The 14,359-nt window shown below is 47.4% G+C and overlaps 1 protein-coding gene across 6 annotated transcripts in view; it reads right to left on the bottom strand.

Moving 5' to 3' along the window:
- PIGN (phosphatidylinositol glycan anchor biosynthesis class N) overlaps positions 1-14,359 on the bottom strand; it is a 209,606-nt gene that overhangs the window by 55,450 nt on the left and 139,797 nt on the right. For all 6 annotated transcript variants that reach the window (XM_074985941.1, XM_074985945.1, XM_074985943.1 and 3 more), the window contains 5 exons: positions 12,722-12,861; positions 11,659-11,758; positions 11,446-11,538; positions 5,843-5,934; positions 3,938-4,049 (listed from right to left, as the gene is read on the bottom strand). In XM_074985941.1, the coding sequence (XP_074842042.1) occupies positions 3,938-4,049; positions 5,843-5,934; positions 11,446-11,538; positions 11,659-11,758; positions 12,722-12,861 (537 nt within the window). The remainder of the gene's footprint in view (positions 1-3,937; positions 4,050-5,842; positions 5,935-11,445; positions 11,539-11,658; positions 11,759-12,721; positions 12,862-14,359) is intronic.

Raw genomic sequence — 14,359 nt, 5'->3', positions numbered from 1 at the left:
AACAGGAAACCCCTGTTTGCTGTTTTTATCTTTACAGACTACAGGGGAATAATTAGTATTTTATAGCTCAAATAAACAGTGAATTGTGTCAAACAGAGAATTAAGGTCTACAACTGAAGTCAGGACATGAACAGGGCTCAGAAATGGAACAATGGGTCTATCTTAGAGAATTATCATGCTGCCGGAGGGAAAGGAGTGGGTTGCTGCTGGCGATAAAACACATGCTGTCACTGTTTTTGCCTACCTTGAGGCTTCTGCTGCCAGGTTGCAGAAAATGCTGATTGTAGCTTCTGCCAGCCTCCTACTGACAGAGGTAGTAACAAGTCTCCACATGAATCCTTCCTGCTGAAGTAGAGACGTATGCCACCAAGGCCTCACTACCATCCCACCCCAAAGATCTTAGCTGACAAAAAGTCAGAGTAGCTCAGTAGTGGACTCCTCTGTGCTGTTCATCTATGCTGCTTGCTGGCCTGGAAACCTATGAGTGTGTAGGCTCACAGCACCTCTAAAATCTAAATGGTGAGGGAAGAAATGTGCAGGGATGTGCTCCAAAAGCAAAAGGCCTGAAACAAGAGAACTGCCCACTCTCTGCTGAGAAATTCTGAATGTTGCTTAACTGAAGTGCCCCCTGATCAACTATGGAAGATGCTGGCAGACAGGCTAAGAGTATCTTGGGCACATGATTAAAACTGTTGATGGCGAAAGGAGACAGACAGTGAATCAATTGGTGGCTTATAAAGAAATATGAGAATGATAGGTAGCTTTGGCAAAAAGAGCCACCTCCACCCTTTAAGTCCCAGATCCTTCTAGAAAAACTAACCAACCAACACAACTATGTTCTTGTTCCTTGGGTCCCATATAAAAATGTTGACGCCTCAGTGAAAGAAGGTCTGGCTTCTTCAGCCATGCTGCAACCAGAGAGTGCACTTCATAAGACAGTAGTCAAGAAGGTGAAAATTACTACTAAGTTTGGAGATGACATAGGCAGAGATACCTTGGAGTCTAGAGTGATCAAAGTCTGTCTTTTAAGATTTTCTTCAGAGGGGCAAGCAGGTAAAGCTGTTTCTCATCTTCAAGGAACCTCAGCAGTTGTCTGAAATCCTTTTCCCTCTTGAGCTCTGATACATTTAACAATGAAGAAAGATGTGTTTGTGAAAGTCTGTGAAAGGCCTCTGTAAGCTGCTTTTCCAAGTCAAAGTCTGAATTAATCTCACTGAAGAAGCATGAAGGGATGAGAACCCCCCTGGGACTCTCGGGTCTTTGGAAACTGGAGACACATTTGAAATAGCATGTAATGGAGATTACTGATTACTGGTCAATGAAAGGAAGCAACCACTTCTCAAAAGAAGTGATCTGGGAGATTCTGAAGATCTTCACCAACCAACCAGATAAAAAGTTGCTGATGCACTCAAGTGTTCTGAGAATGGGTAGAATTTCCTCTTAGCTGGCTCCTGAAAAAGCTGGCATTTTCCCTCCCCTCTAACTCCAGGTCTGCTTCCATGGAATTTTCCACTAGCCTTGATAAGGCTGTGTTTCCCATGACTGGAACACTATAGCACGGACCTGCAACTGAGACAGCTATTGCCTCCTGAGTGACAGTTATGAGACTTTTAAATGTGGAGCTAAAACAAGCAGCCCTGGAAATTCAAACACTTCTTTTCATGGCATTGAGTCATCGGGGCAAAATGTTACCTTTGTGCCCATATACATACTTACTTTAAAGAAGCATTTTAGGCACCTGATTTTTTGGTGTTAGTTAATCTGGACTGTTCAGTCTTCAAGAATAACTCCATGATCTACAGTAAGGTCTCAGAGGAGGCGAATCCAGAGTACACGACCCTGCTCTTACGCGGCTGACCCCCAATTCATACAGTAAGCCCTCGCTTTACACGGCTTCACATTCATACAATGCAAAACTGCTGGGTTCTCAGGCAGCGAGGCAGGCTAAGGGCCCCTTCTCCCTGCTTCCCAGAGCAGCACTAGGCACTGCCCTAGGAAGCTAGGGAAAAGGCTTAGAGCTCACCAAACTGTCTGCCACTGCAGGCAGCCAGGCAGGCGAAACCCTGCTTCCTCATGCTTCCCAGTGTGGCACCGCTTGACAACTATGCCAGTTCACCCCGCATTAACGCCTCCACCAGCCCAGCCCCCACAACTCCCCCACCCCCATGGCCCCAGCTCACCTCCCCGAGCAGGGGGCTCCAGCCACATGCCTGGGGCTCCCCTCCAATGCCCCCTACTCCAACCCCCCACGCACCTGGGCCTTGACCCCCTGCCACCCAGCTCCAACCCCTGCAGACCCCGACTCAACCCCCAAATCACCCCTCCCACACACAGCTGGTTCAGCACATGCAGGGCTTCAACCTGTCCCCCTGCTCAAGCAGCCCACCCTCGTGCATCTCCGTTCCACCCCTTCCCTACCCGGCTCAACTCCTCCCTCCCACAGCCCCAGCTCACCACCCCTCCCATGCTTGGGGCTCCAGCTGTCGGTTGCTGCCAGCATGCACAGGGGCTCTACCCCCACTGCCAGCTCTACCCCCCGCCCCGTTTTATCCCCGTTTAATCCCCCCTCTGCCCGGCTCATACCCCTGCCCCCAGCTGACACCCCCTCCCCCAGCACGCGTGGGCTGTCAGCTGCCAGTGCGCGTGGAGCTCCAGTTGTCAGCTGCTGAAGGTGCATGAGGCTAACCCCCTGCCCCAGTTCACCCCATTCAACCCCACAGCCTCAGCTCACACTCCCTGGCACCCAGGGTTCCATCTTCAACCTGCACCTGGGGCTCCCAACCCCCAGGGATCCAGCTCCAACCCTGCTACCCACCACCCCTGCAGCCCCAGCTCCAACCCTCTGGCCAGGCTCAACACCCACCCCAACCCCCTGCTGCTCGGGTCCAACCCCCTGTAAGCCCCAGCTCAACTGCACCCTCCCAACACCCCTGCTGCCCTAACTCACCCCAGGTTTAACCCCCCCCGCCCCTCCCAGGGTCCCATCCCATCACCCTAAGCCCCCACAACTTACACGAAATTCAAGCTACATGAAGGCTGCGTGAAATGCAACCCTTGAGTACCTCGAGAGATTACTGTACTGAATGAATTGTTTAGGTCAATAAGAAATTTCAACACCTTAAAATCATTGATCAGACTTCTAAAAACTGTTAGAACTGAAGTCAGGGATGGATTGGAGGACAAATGCTATAACACGTTTAAAAATGAAGACAACAGATGTGCAAAATTAATTTTCAAAATCCTTCCTATAATTTACAATTAATATATATTGTGCAAGAAATACCAAGCAATTTCTGGAAACCATGGGTAATTCTCAACTTTGTCATAATAGAAGAACCAGTTTTAGTCAATGGAAAAAAAACCAGATTACAGATTCATGCTATTCTTCAAGTTCAACCCTTAGGACTACATTGTGTCCTTGTGCAGTACCCAGAGGCACTGAGACCTCATACTAAGGTGAGTGAAGTCTCTGCTCTACAGCCTTGGCTGGGAGCCAGCTGGCCTTTAGCTCATGTGGTAGAACACAGGGTTTTAGCTCCCGGGATCACAGGTTCAACCCCTGGTGCCAGCAATCCAGGTCTGTCAACGTTACACTTGGATTAGTGAAAGGAGTTTACACAATGGTCACTGGAGGGTAAAGACACTGAGCTCTAAGAAGGCATACATAAATATGCATTGTGTATGTTCCCACATAACTATCCATATCCACTGATACACAGCTTCAGAGATGAGTATCTGATGCTCCAAATATTACCACTTTTGGAAATGGTTAGTGCCATGAATATGATATCATTGAGAAAGTAGTCAACTGGGTAACTCCTGATAATAAACAGTACCTCCAGGTAGTTTGAAGGATTGTGTCCTTACATAGTACATACAAATATACATATATAAATTATTTTGCAACATTAAAATGTATTGAAAATTAGCAACTGACCTGAAAAAAGTGTATTGACAGATCTTTCATGGGCACATATTTATTTTTGCTTTTACAAAGAGAAATCACGGAGAAGAAAGAGATCAGGAAACTCAGCATGCCTGCTACTGTTCTGTAAAAAACAAACACAAGTTATTTAGCCATTCCTCTTTATAAAACTCGCATAGGAATTATAAAATTACAGCTAGAAACACTCAACACCTCTTCCATCTATCTTCGGGAAACTAATATCCAGAGCCAGGGGGTTAAAACTGATGACGTGGCAGATTTTTTGTAGGTTTATCATCCACTCACTGTGGCCTTTTATTTTTACTATGCTGAGTCCTAAGTTAACGTGATGAACAAGACACACAAGCAAAACAAACACCCATCATTCTTTGCTTTCTTTGAATTACCTTCTTTGCAAGTTGATAAGTTGAATTACAAAGAACTGTGATTTAAAGTAATTTGCTTCAAGGTTTTTCTGGTCACAAATTAACAAATTGCATTTAAATGATAATAAATAGTAGTAGTAGTACAAAGTCTGATTCTGATGGAAAAAAAGTTTTACTATGCATTGAGTGATAATTTCTTTCCTGAACGATTGTTGCAATTCACTTGAACAGAATAATCTAACTTCTGTTTTATTTTGCTATTATAAAAATGAATAAAAATTGAAAAAAAAACCTTATAACAGTGACAGCTGTACATATATTTTTACTCTCTATTATGATGTTTAGGCTACACATTAGGAAAAGCTTCCTAAGTGTCAAAACAAAAAAGCAGTAAAGTAGCACTTTACAGACTAACAAAATAATTTATTAGTAACAGAGAGGAAGCCGTGCTAGTCTATATGCTATCAAAACAAAAAGCAGTCAAGTAGCACTTTAAAGACTAGCAAAATAGTTTATTAGGTGAGCTTTCGTGGGACAGATCCACTTCTTTTGCTAGTCTTTAAGTGCTACTTGACTGCTTTTTGTTTTAATAATTTATTAGGTGAGCTCTTGTGGGGTAGACCCACTTCTTCAGACCCTAGCCATACCAGAACAGACTCAGTGGCTACGGTCTGAAGAAGTGGGTCTGTCCCACAAAAGCTCACCTAATAAATTATGTTGATAGTCTTTAAAGTGCTACTTTACTGCTTTTTTTGTTTTGATAGCATATAGGCTAGCATGGTTTTCTCTCTGTTACTATTCTTAAGTGTCAGGGTGCTTAAATAAGTGATGCCTGCAAGAAGAAGCAGTAGTTGGCAACGAGAAAGGAATAGACAATGGAAATAATAGAAGTGCACAAGAAAAAAGAGATAATAGTATAACGGTGGAATGGACAAAAGGCAATAAAGAATAGGAAACTCATAAAATGGGAAGAAGGCAAAGAAAAATATCAAGGAGGAAAGGAAATAGGAAGCAAGAAAACAACAAAAAAGGTAGATACATAGAATAAAAAGAAGTCCATCCTATTAATGTAAGTGCTTCATTTGCTACTGACTTTTATTCAATGACAAATTACTTAAAATTAGATACTGGAATTTAAGAAGATAATGTCAAAGCAAACTGCTTTTGGATATATGATCTTTTTTTGGGTTTGTCAATATAATGCACCATCTTTGCAACCAAATGAATACTCTCTGTTCAATAAGGCCTGTATTTTTGCATACTATTTACACGTTTTATTAAGAAAATCTTCCCTCTACATGAGATTCCAGATCACTCTTTTAAGCAAATGGATGTAGCTTTTTAAAAAGTAATGTAGGAAAATTAAAAGTCTTGTGTTAATGACTGAGATCTCTATAATCCCATTGTTTACATTCTGAATTTCATTATCTGTCTCAGCTGGTTTTCAATAGTACAGTTGCTTACATTTGACTAAACTAAGCCTAAATTTGTGAATATTAAATGGAAAAACAGATCAATAAAACACTCTTACACGAGAGAAATATTTGGCTCTCTTCCTACAACAGGCATCAAGGGAAACACTGCCAAGAGCAAACATAATACAGTCCAGCTCATTGATGCTACCTGAAACAAAGAAACAAAGGAGAGCATCTTTTGACATCATGTCTGCAGACAAAACTGACTGCACAAAGAAAACATTTCAGTATTTGCTACATGGAGCTAGAAGTACAGGCAGCTATTGGAATCCCCATCAAAATAAACGGTTGCATACACCATGGATAGGATAAACCTGAAAAAAAATGGTATGGCTATTCATATCACAGCACTTTGATCCTGATTCAGGGTAGCATTTAAAGAATTGCTAAAGTCCTATTGAAGTTAAGAGGAATGAAAATTAAGAGTGTGTTTAAATGCTTTCCTGGGGCATTTGAATATATCTTGTTAGTCAGAAAACAATGACGGAAATTCATCAATAACTTTATGGAAACGAGTGAAATGCAAGATTAGATCTCAATAAAATATTAACATCACAGAATTCTACGCTATTGCTATTCAGAAGAACAAAACTGTTGTCTTAAATACCATAAAAAAAATCAAACAGTCAAATAGGGAGCTGCCACCTGGCCAGCTTTATAACGCTGTATAGCCACGTCTACACATGCCAGCTACTTCGAAGTAGCCGCGCCAACTTCGAAATAGCGCCCATCACGGCTACACGTGGCGGGTGCTATTTCAAAGTTGACATCAACATAAGGCGGCAAGACGTCGAAGTCGCTATCCCCATCAGGAGATGGGAATAGCACCCTACTTCGATGTTCAAGGTCGAAGTATGGAACGTGTAGCCATTGCGCGTCCTGCAACATCGAAATAGCGGGGTCCGCCATGGCGGCCATCAGCTGAGGGGTTGAGAGACGCTCTCTCCAGCCCCTGAGCTCGATGGTCGCCGCATGCAGCAGCCCCTTAAAGGTCCCCGCCCCCTCTCTTCCTGTGCAGGAAGCTGAGAGAGCGTGCAGGCGGCAGCCCAGACACACGGCCACCCTGCACGCTCCTCTGCAGCCACAACAACCCCCCACTGCTGCCCCCCAGCCCCCTAGAGCGCCCCCAGGGCACCCCCCCTCCAAGGGGAGCCAGGGCTCCCAGACCGGCAGCCAGGCTGGGAAGCGGCAGCGGGGCCCCTCCTGGACGGAGGCCGAGCTTCGGGACCTGCTAGGGTTCTGGAGTGAGGAGGAGGTGCTCCAGGTAATGGGGAGCAAGAGGCGGAACGCGGATGCGTTCACTTGGCTGGCCGAGGGCCTGGCCGCCCGGGGTCACCCTGCCCGCACTCCTGACCACGTCAGGAGTAAGGTGAAGGAGCTGCAGTAGGGTTACGCCCGGGCCCGGGATGCGGCCAGCCAATCTGGGGCCGCCCCGTCACTTGTCCCTCAGCTCCCTGTAAAAGGGGCATCCTGGGCCCCCGGTACACCTCCTCCCCTCTGGCCACTCTTGATACCTTGGCCGACGAGCCCCAGCAGGCCCCGGAGGCGGAGTCCGCCCTGGAGGTAAGCCCCACACCCCAGGGGCCGCCCCCAGGAACCCACCCCTGGGGCACCGGAGGAGGAGGGGGAGTCCTCCTCCAGCGACGGGGGGCTCCAAATAATCCTGCCATCACGGAGCTCCAGCAGGGCGTCCGCCCACCGGGTGTCCCCCGACCGTGGGAGCGGACCATCAGGTATGTACCCCCCCTGGTGCACACCCCTGGGGTTGAGGGGCGGGGGTAACAGGTATGACCAGGGCCCTCCCCATGCCCAGATGACCATGGCCCCAAGGACAGCAGTGGCATGTCCCTCAGATGAGTGCATCAGCCCCTGCCCCGCCAGCATGACAGTGCCATGCCCCATCCCTGGGGATGGGGGGAGCGGAACCTAGGGTCCCCCGGGGGGAGGGGTGGGACACCCATCAGCAGCAGCAGCATCTCCCAGGGACAGGGATGGGGAACCAGCAGCAGAGGGGTGGGGGGACAAGGGCCACGGCTCAGGGGCCATGCTAACGGCTGTCTCCACTCTTCTTCCCCCCGTGTTCCGCAGCTGCACCATCGGAAGGACTGGAGAGCGCCGGCGAGGTGTCAGTGATCCCGGAGAGCCCACCGGGGCCATCACTCCAGGACAGCCCCTCGGCGGAGCACCGACCGGCCCCAGGGCGGGGACGATGGCGGAGCCAGCACCATCCCTGGACGGCGACGGACCCCCAGCTGCTGGCCATCCTTCATCAGCAGCTGGAGGTCTCCAAGCAGCATCTGCAGGTGGAGGAGCGGTGCCTCCAGCTCCAAGAGCAGGCACTGGTCTGGCGCCAGGAGGCATGGGGGGCCTTTATGCGCACTTTTGAGCGCATAGCAGACTACCTGGCCCCCCATGCTGCGCTGGCTGCCGCTCTGCCCGCCCTGCCTGCTCCACCGGCCGCTCCACCCGCCATCGCACTGCCGTCTGCCACTGAGGGCCCATCCGCCGAGGGGGACCTGGGGCCAGCTGACATCCGCCGGCCTTATCTCCTGGTCCGCCCAGCCCCCAGCCAGCCCCGGCGTGGGCTGCGGCCGAGGCGTGGGTCGCGGCCGCCCACCCCCAGCGCTGGACATTGGGGGGTGTGGGGCCCAGGACGTGGCCCCCCCTCCCCCTTTGTATATATCCCCCTCACCTATGTTTTGTAAATAGTTTGTATTAGACCCCTGTTCTGTTATGTTATGATGATACCTGCCCCCCCATGTAAATAGTTCTCCCCTTCCTTGTCTTCCCCTTTTTTTTCCTTTCATCTTATAATACATATATATATAATATTTATTTTGGCTGTACATAGTTATCATATAAGAAGAAGAGTTCAACATATATATTCTGGTTTGACGAAAAACATGTCTGTTTTTATTTACAAGAAAAGTGTGGGGGGGTGCTCTTGTGTGCTCTGTGGTATGGGCGTAGGGGCAGGGAGTGTTGTGGAGGATGGGGGGCATGCAGTGGGGGGCCTGCCAGCGTTCATCCCACGGCCTCATCGAACTAGGCCCACAGGGCCTCCCAGACCCGGGTCCCTTCGGGGTCCACCTGGCGACTGGGGGCAGCGGGTGGCTGCACATCAGCCCTGCCAGCTTCCACAGCCCAGCCCTGAAAGAAGGCCTCCCCCTTGCTCTCCGCCAGGTTGTGGAGGGCGCTGCACGTGCCCACAATCTGGGGGATGTTAGTGGGGCCCGCATCAAGGCGGGTGAGGAGACACCTCCAGCACCCTCTGAGGCGGCCAAATGTGCGTTCCACCACCTGGAGCACGTGGTTCAGGCGCTGGTTGAAGCGCTCCTGGCTGGCAGACAGATGGCCCGTGTAAGGGTGCATGAGCCAGGGCCGGAGGGGGTATGCCGCATCTGCGATGACGCAGAGGGGCATGGTGGTGTCCCCCACGGGGATCTCCCGCTGGGGGATGTAGGTCCCCGCCTCCAGCCGGCGGCACAGGCCCGAGTTCCGGAATACCTGGGCGTCGTGGGTGCTGCCAGGCCAGCCCACATATATGTCCAGGAAGCAGCCCCGGCTGTCCACCAAGGCCTGGAGGACCACTGAGTGGTAGCCCTTCCGGTTTAGGTAGCGTCTTCCACTGTGCTCCGGGGCGCGGATGGGGATGTGGGTCCCATCCAGAGCCCCGACGCAATTGGGGAAGCCCAGGGTGGCAAAGCCCACAATGGCGGCATCCGGGTCCCCAAGCCTCACGAGTCTGTGGAGGAGCAGGGTGTTGATGGTGCGGACGACCTGCAGGGGAAGCACATGGGAGAGCAACAGTGAGGGGTGTGCAGGGTGTGTGTGGCCCTCCCCTGCCAGGGCTCCCCTTCCCGGGCTCCCCTGCCCTGCCAGGGCTGCCTCCCCCTCCCCCCGTGGGTCCTCTTACCTCCATGAGGACAGCCCCGATGGTGGCCTTGCCGACGCCAAACTGCTGGCCCATGGATCGGTAGCTGTCTAGAGTGGCCAGCTTCCAGACAGCGATGCCGACCCATTTCTCCACAGTGAGGGCACGCCGCATGAAGGTGTCCTGGTGCCTCAGTGCGGGGGTGAGCCACTGGCATAGCTCCAGAAATGTCTGCCAGCTCATGCGAAAGTTCCTGAGCCAGCAGTCATCGTCCCACTCTCCGAGCACCAGCCGCTCCCACCAGTTGGTGCTCGTGGGGTAGCTCCACAGCTGGCAGAGTGCGAGGCGGGGGGGGGTGCGGGGTGCTGCAGGGTTGGGGGTTGCTTCCTCCTCCCCTGTGGGCAGCTCCTTCTCTGTGGCTAGGATGTGATCAGCTGCCTCCTGCATGGCACTGAGCAGGGCGAGCACTGCTCCTACAGGGGCGGCTGTGTGGACCTCTGGCTGCTGCTGCTGCTGGGGGTCCATGACTGCGTCGCTCGAGGTGTGCGTGCCTGTGGCTCTGCAGACCGCGTGTTGTGCAGGCTGAGTGTGTCTGGGAGGGGCCCTTTAAGGGAGCGGCTAGCTGTTGCCCCAGAAGTGGTAGTCCGCCCTTTGACCTTGTCTGCAGCTGTTCCTGGCACCCTTATTTCGATGTGTGCTACTTTGGCGTGTAGACGTTCCCTTGCAGCACCTACTTCGATGTGGTGCTGCCCAACGTCGACGGCACCGGCCCTGGAGGACGTGTAGACGTTATTCATCGAAATAGCCTATTTCGATGTCGCTACATCGAAATAAGCTATTTCGAAGTAGCATACACGTGTAGACGTAGCCTATAAGACACAGGAATCTCTCTCAGTTGAATACAAGAGAAACCAAAGATATTGAGAGTTGTCAGAATACATTTTAAAAATTAAAAATTTGCTGTGGTTTTTGGATGGAAAAGGTTTCTGAATAAATTCACATCAATGGCTGATGTTAAAAGCTGCAGCTTTCCTATGCTCTCAGGGGGAAACTGTGACACCCGACTCCAACCCTACAGCACCAGAGCTTTTGCTGGGAAGCATTAATACAACAGCAGCTTCAGATGTGAGACAAGGTACACCATTTGGTTACTCACACAGTGAAACAGCAACAGAGGATCACAAGGGCTAGTTTAAAAAAAAAGGAGCTTTCAGGAATATTTGTATTTAGTAAATAACTACAAGCCTACAGTATTATGAATAATCACTGTTAGCCTCCTTTAAAGACTTCAGTTATTATAATTCTACCATATTTTAGTGCAATATCTATGCATGTTTTATGACTGTTTTCATGGGATTTTAATACAAGCACTTTTAAGTCCTGTATCGCAGACTGCAGTAACTGAACACTGGTAACACTGAAGCTAGCCGGAAAATAGGATGGCAGCATGACACAGCTAACTAAGATACTAGACTTCAAGAGAAATTGGTTTTCTCAGTCAATTGTCTTGGCCCATGACAGTGACTGCCAAAAGCAGCGCAGACACTACCGACAGGATCAGCTTTCAACCACGTATCATGGAAGTTCTGATCGGTCATCACCCCTACAGCATACACTATTGGCATTATTTTTCTCTGCTTGAAGTTAGTAATTGCAGCGATAACAGTAAGCACATTACAAGAATAAGAATCAGGAGACCATAGTCCAAAAGAGGACAGCAATAATTTATTAAAAGACAACCAACCACTAATCAACCAAATTCCTTTTGGCAAAGCCTTACTGTACCTTTGCTTGAGCCCACAGTCGTGTGATATATGGCCAGCCAGCAAAGGCAACAAGACCAACAGTAAGAGTAGAGCGGTAGAAAAAGCTGAAAACCTAGTAAAAAATTTCAAGAAGAAAATGAAAAATAAGTTTGAAGGAAAGAAACATCTCCTCAAGCAGATAAAAAGCTAACAATAAGGTCCTTTATAAAAAATACAAAAATAAAGTACTTACTAATATTTCAATTCCCAGAGTACCAATTACTAAGAATCCAATAGACTGACCCAGAGGGAATGCCAAAAGCAATGACACAAGGTCTTGAATAACTCTGAATCTGTTTAGAAAGATTGTAGAGGATAATCACTGTCTTTGGTTAAAACAAATGAAATGGAATCACTGCCTGACACTGGAAGATTAAAAAGTGCAAGTTCTAAGAAGCAGCCCTCATTTTTTCCAGTTTTTACAACCATCAGAACTACATTCACCTGTATGGACTCTTGAGTTAACAAATATTTACCCTATGCTCAGCATCCACTGAAATTGATAAAAACCATGAGGCTCTGACAACAAATATGCCTGGTGAGCTTTATTAAATGTCAGATTAAACAAGTCATTACGAAAGGCCAACAAGAGCTTGTCCAGTTTGCTTTGAATAATACCAACAGGTACCTGATGTTGGTAGAGCTGCCGGTATCAGGCAAGAAACAGCAACTTCAAACTTACACAAATATTTCTATAATTGACAGTAATTTTTCAGCACAGGTCAGAACCATCAGCCAGTTCTGAAGCATTAGAGCCTGATTCTGAATGGTGCTGAGTATCCACTACTACAGTGTGGGCTGAGGGTGTTCAGTACTTCAGAAGACCAGACTTAGTTTGAAATAACTGAAATAACTGAAAAAAGAAACATTATATTCAACTTATTAAGGCAGTTTCTGTATATTACGCTCCAACACTTGCGAACTTGCATCAGGGACTAGACGCTAGAGGCATTTCTCTCACAAGGATTCTGTTTCTGAAGGGTGTGAGATCTTTTTTACCCATTAAAAAATTTCCACATAGAAGCAGTATCATTTAGAAGGGCCAGCTATAGCTGTCAGTGTGGAAACCTCAACTCTACCTGCCTGGGAGAGGATAAAACAGAGTGTACTGGAATGTCCTGGAAAAATGAATATTTAATGAATTAAAAAAGAAGAAAAATATTTCTCAATGACTTTCTCAATAAGTTGATTGACAACAAGGAGGGAGCAGAGGATGAGTGAGATGGGTTTATTAAACAGCTTGATTCTTTACTTACTCTTTCACAACTGCATACCATACTGTTACAGGTAACAGACAATATACGTAATACATCCAAGGACAGGTTTGAATCATCAGGAGAAAACCTATTAATACTCCAATAGCTGCAAAACCATACAAGATGAGAAGAGTAGATGCCTGAAATGTAAATGATTCAAATAAACATTCCTGAAGCAAACAGCTAATGTTTCAAACTCCAAAATATTATTTCCCAGTTGCCTGATGCACAATACATTAAACATCATTCCAAGAAAGCAATTATTCTAAAGTACAAGGCAACTTATCAGCAGTGTTGTGTTGCATTGTGTTTTCAGACAGAAAAATATTTTGGAATGACATTTAGGGCTAAATATTCAATCTTTTTAGCTGAAATTTACACCAATTGCTTCCTGTTCTATTATCAGGGGTCAAGGAGAACAATTTTTCTCCTTCCTCTTTGTAACACCCTTTCAGGTACCTTGAAAGTGTTATCATGTCCCCTCTTAGTCTTCTCTTTTCCAAACTAAACAAATCCAATTCCTATGGTCTTCCCTCATATGTCATGTTTTCTAGACCTTTAATCATATTTACTGCTCTTCTCTGGACCCTCTCCAATTTCTCCACATCTTGCTTGAAATGTGGTGCCCAGAACTGGACATAATACTCCAACTGAGGCTTAATGAGCGCTGTGTAGAGCAGAAGAATTCCTTCTCATGTCTTGCTCACAACACTCATGTTAATACATCCCAGAATCATGTTTGGTTTTTTGCAAGGGTACATGAAACTGCATGCTCCTTCCTAAATGGAGTACCTTGCCTCTGTCCCTATTAAACTTCATCCCATTTACCTCAAATCATTTCTCCAGACCATTTTGAATTATGACCCTATCTTCCAAAGCACTTGCAACCTCTCCCAGCTTGGGACTGTCTGAAAACTTCACAAGTGTACTCTCTCTGCCTTTATCTAAATTGTTGATGAAGATATTGAACAGAACCAGTTACAAAACTGACCCCTAAGGAACCCCACTTGTTACGTATGCCCTTCCAGTATGACAACAAACCATTAATAATCAGTCTCAGAGAACAGTTATCCAGACAGTTATGCACCCATCTTATACTAGCCTCACCTAGATTGCTTTTCCCCAGTTATTTATAAGAAGGTCAAGCAAGACCATATCAAATGTTTTACTGAAGTCTAGGCATAACATGTCTTCCACTTCCCCCTTAGCCACCAGACTTGCTATCCTATCAAAGAAAGCTATCAGATTTGTTTGACATGATTTGTTCTTCATAAATCTATGGTGGCTGTTACTAATCATTTCAGGCATTTGCCAATAAACTCCTCAATTATCTGCTCCATTATTTTTCCTGGCACATAAATTAAGCTGACTGGTCTGCAGCTTCCTGAGTTGTTTTATCTCCCTTTTTATAGATGTTCACTACATTTGCCCTTTTCCAATCTTCTGAAATCTCTCCCATCTTCCATGACTTTCAAGAATAATAGCTAATTGCTCAGATACCTCCCCTGTCAGCTCCTCGAGCATTCTAGGGCACATCAGGCTCTGGTGACTTGAAGACACCTAACTTTTCTAAATGATTTTTACTTGTTCTTTTTCTGTTTTAACTTCTAAAACTACCCCATTTCCACTAGCTTTCAC

This window comes from Carettochelys insculpta, chromosome 2 (assembly GCF_033958435.1).
Source record: "Carettochelys insculpta isolate YL-2023 chromosome 2, ASM3395843v1, whole genome shotgun sequence".
NCBI classification, from domain to species: domain Eukaryota; kingdom Metazoa; phylum Chordata; order Testudines; family Carettochelyidae; genus Carettochelys; species Carettochelys insculpta.
This window is presented reverse-complemented; position numbering and strand designations above follow the sequence as displayed.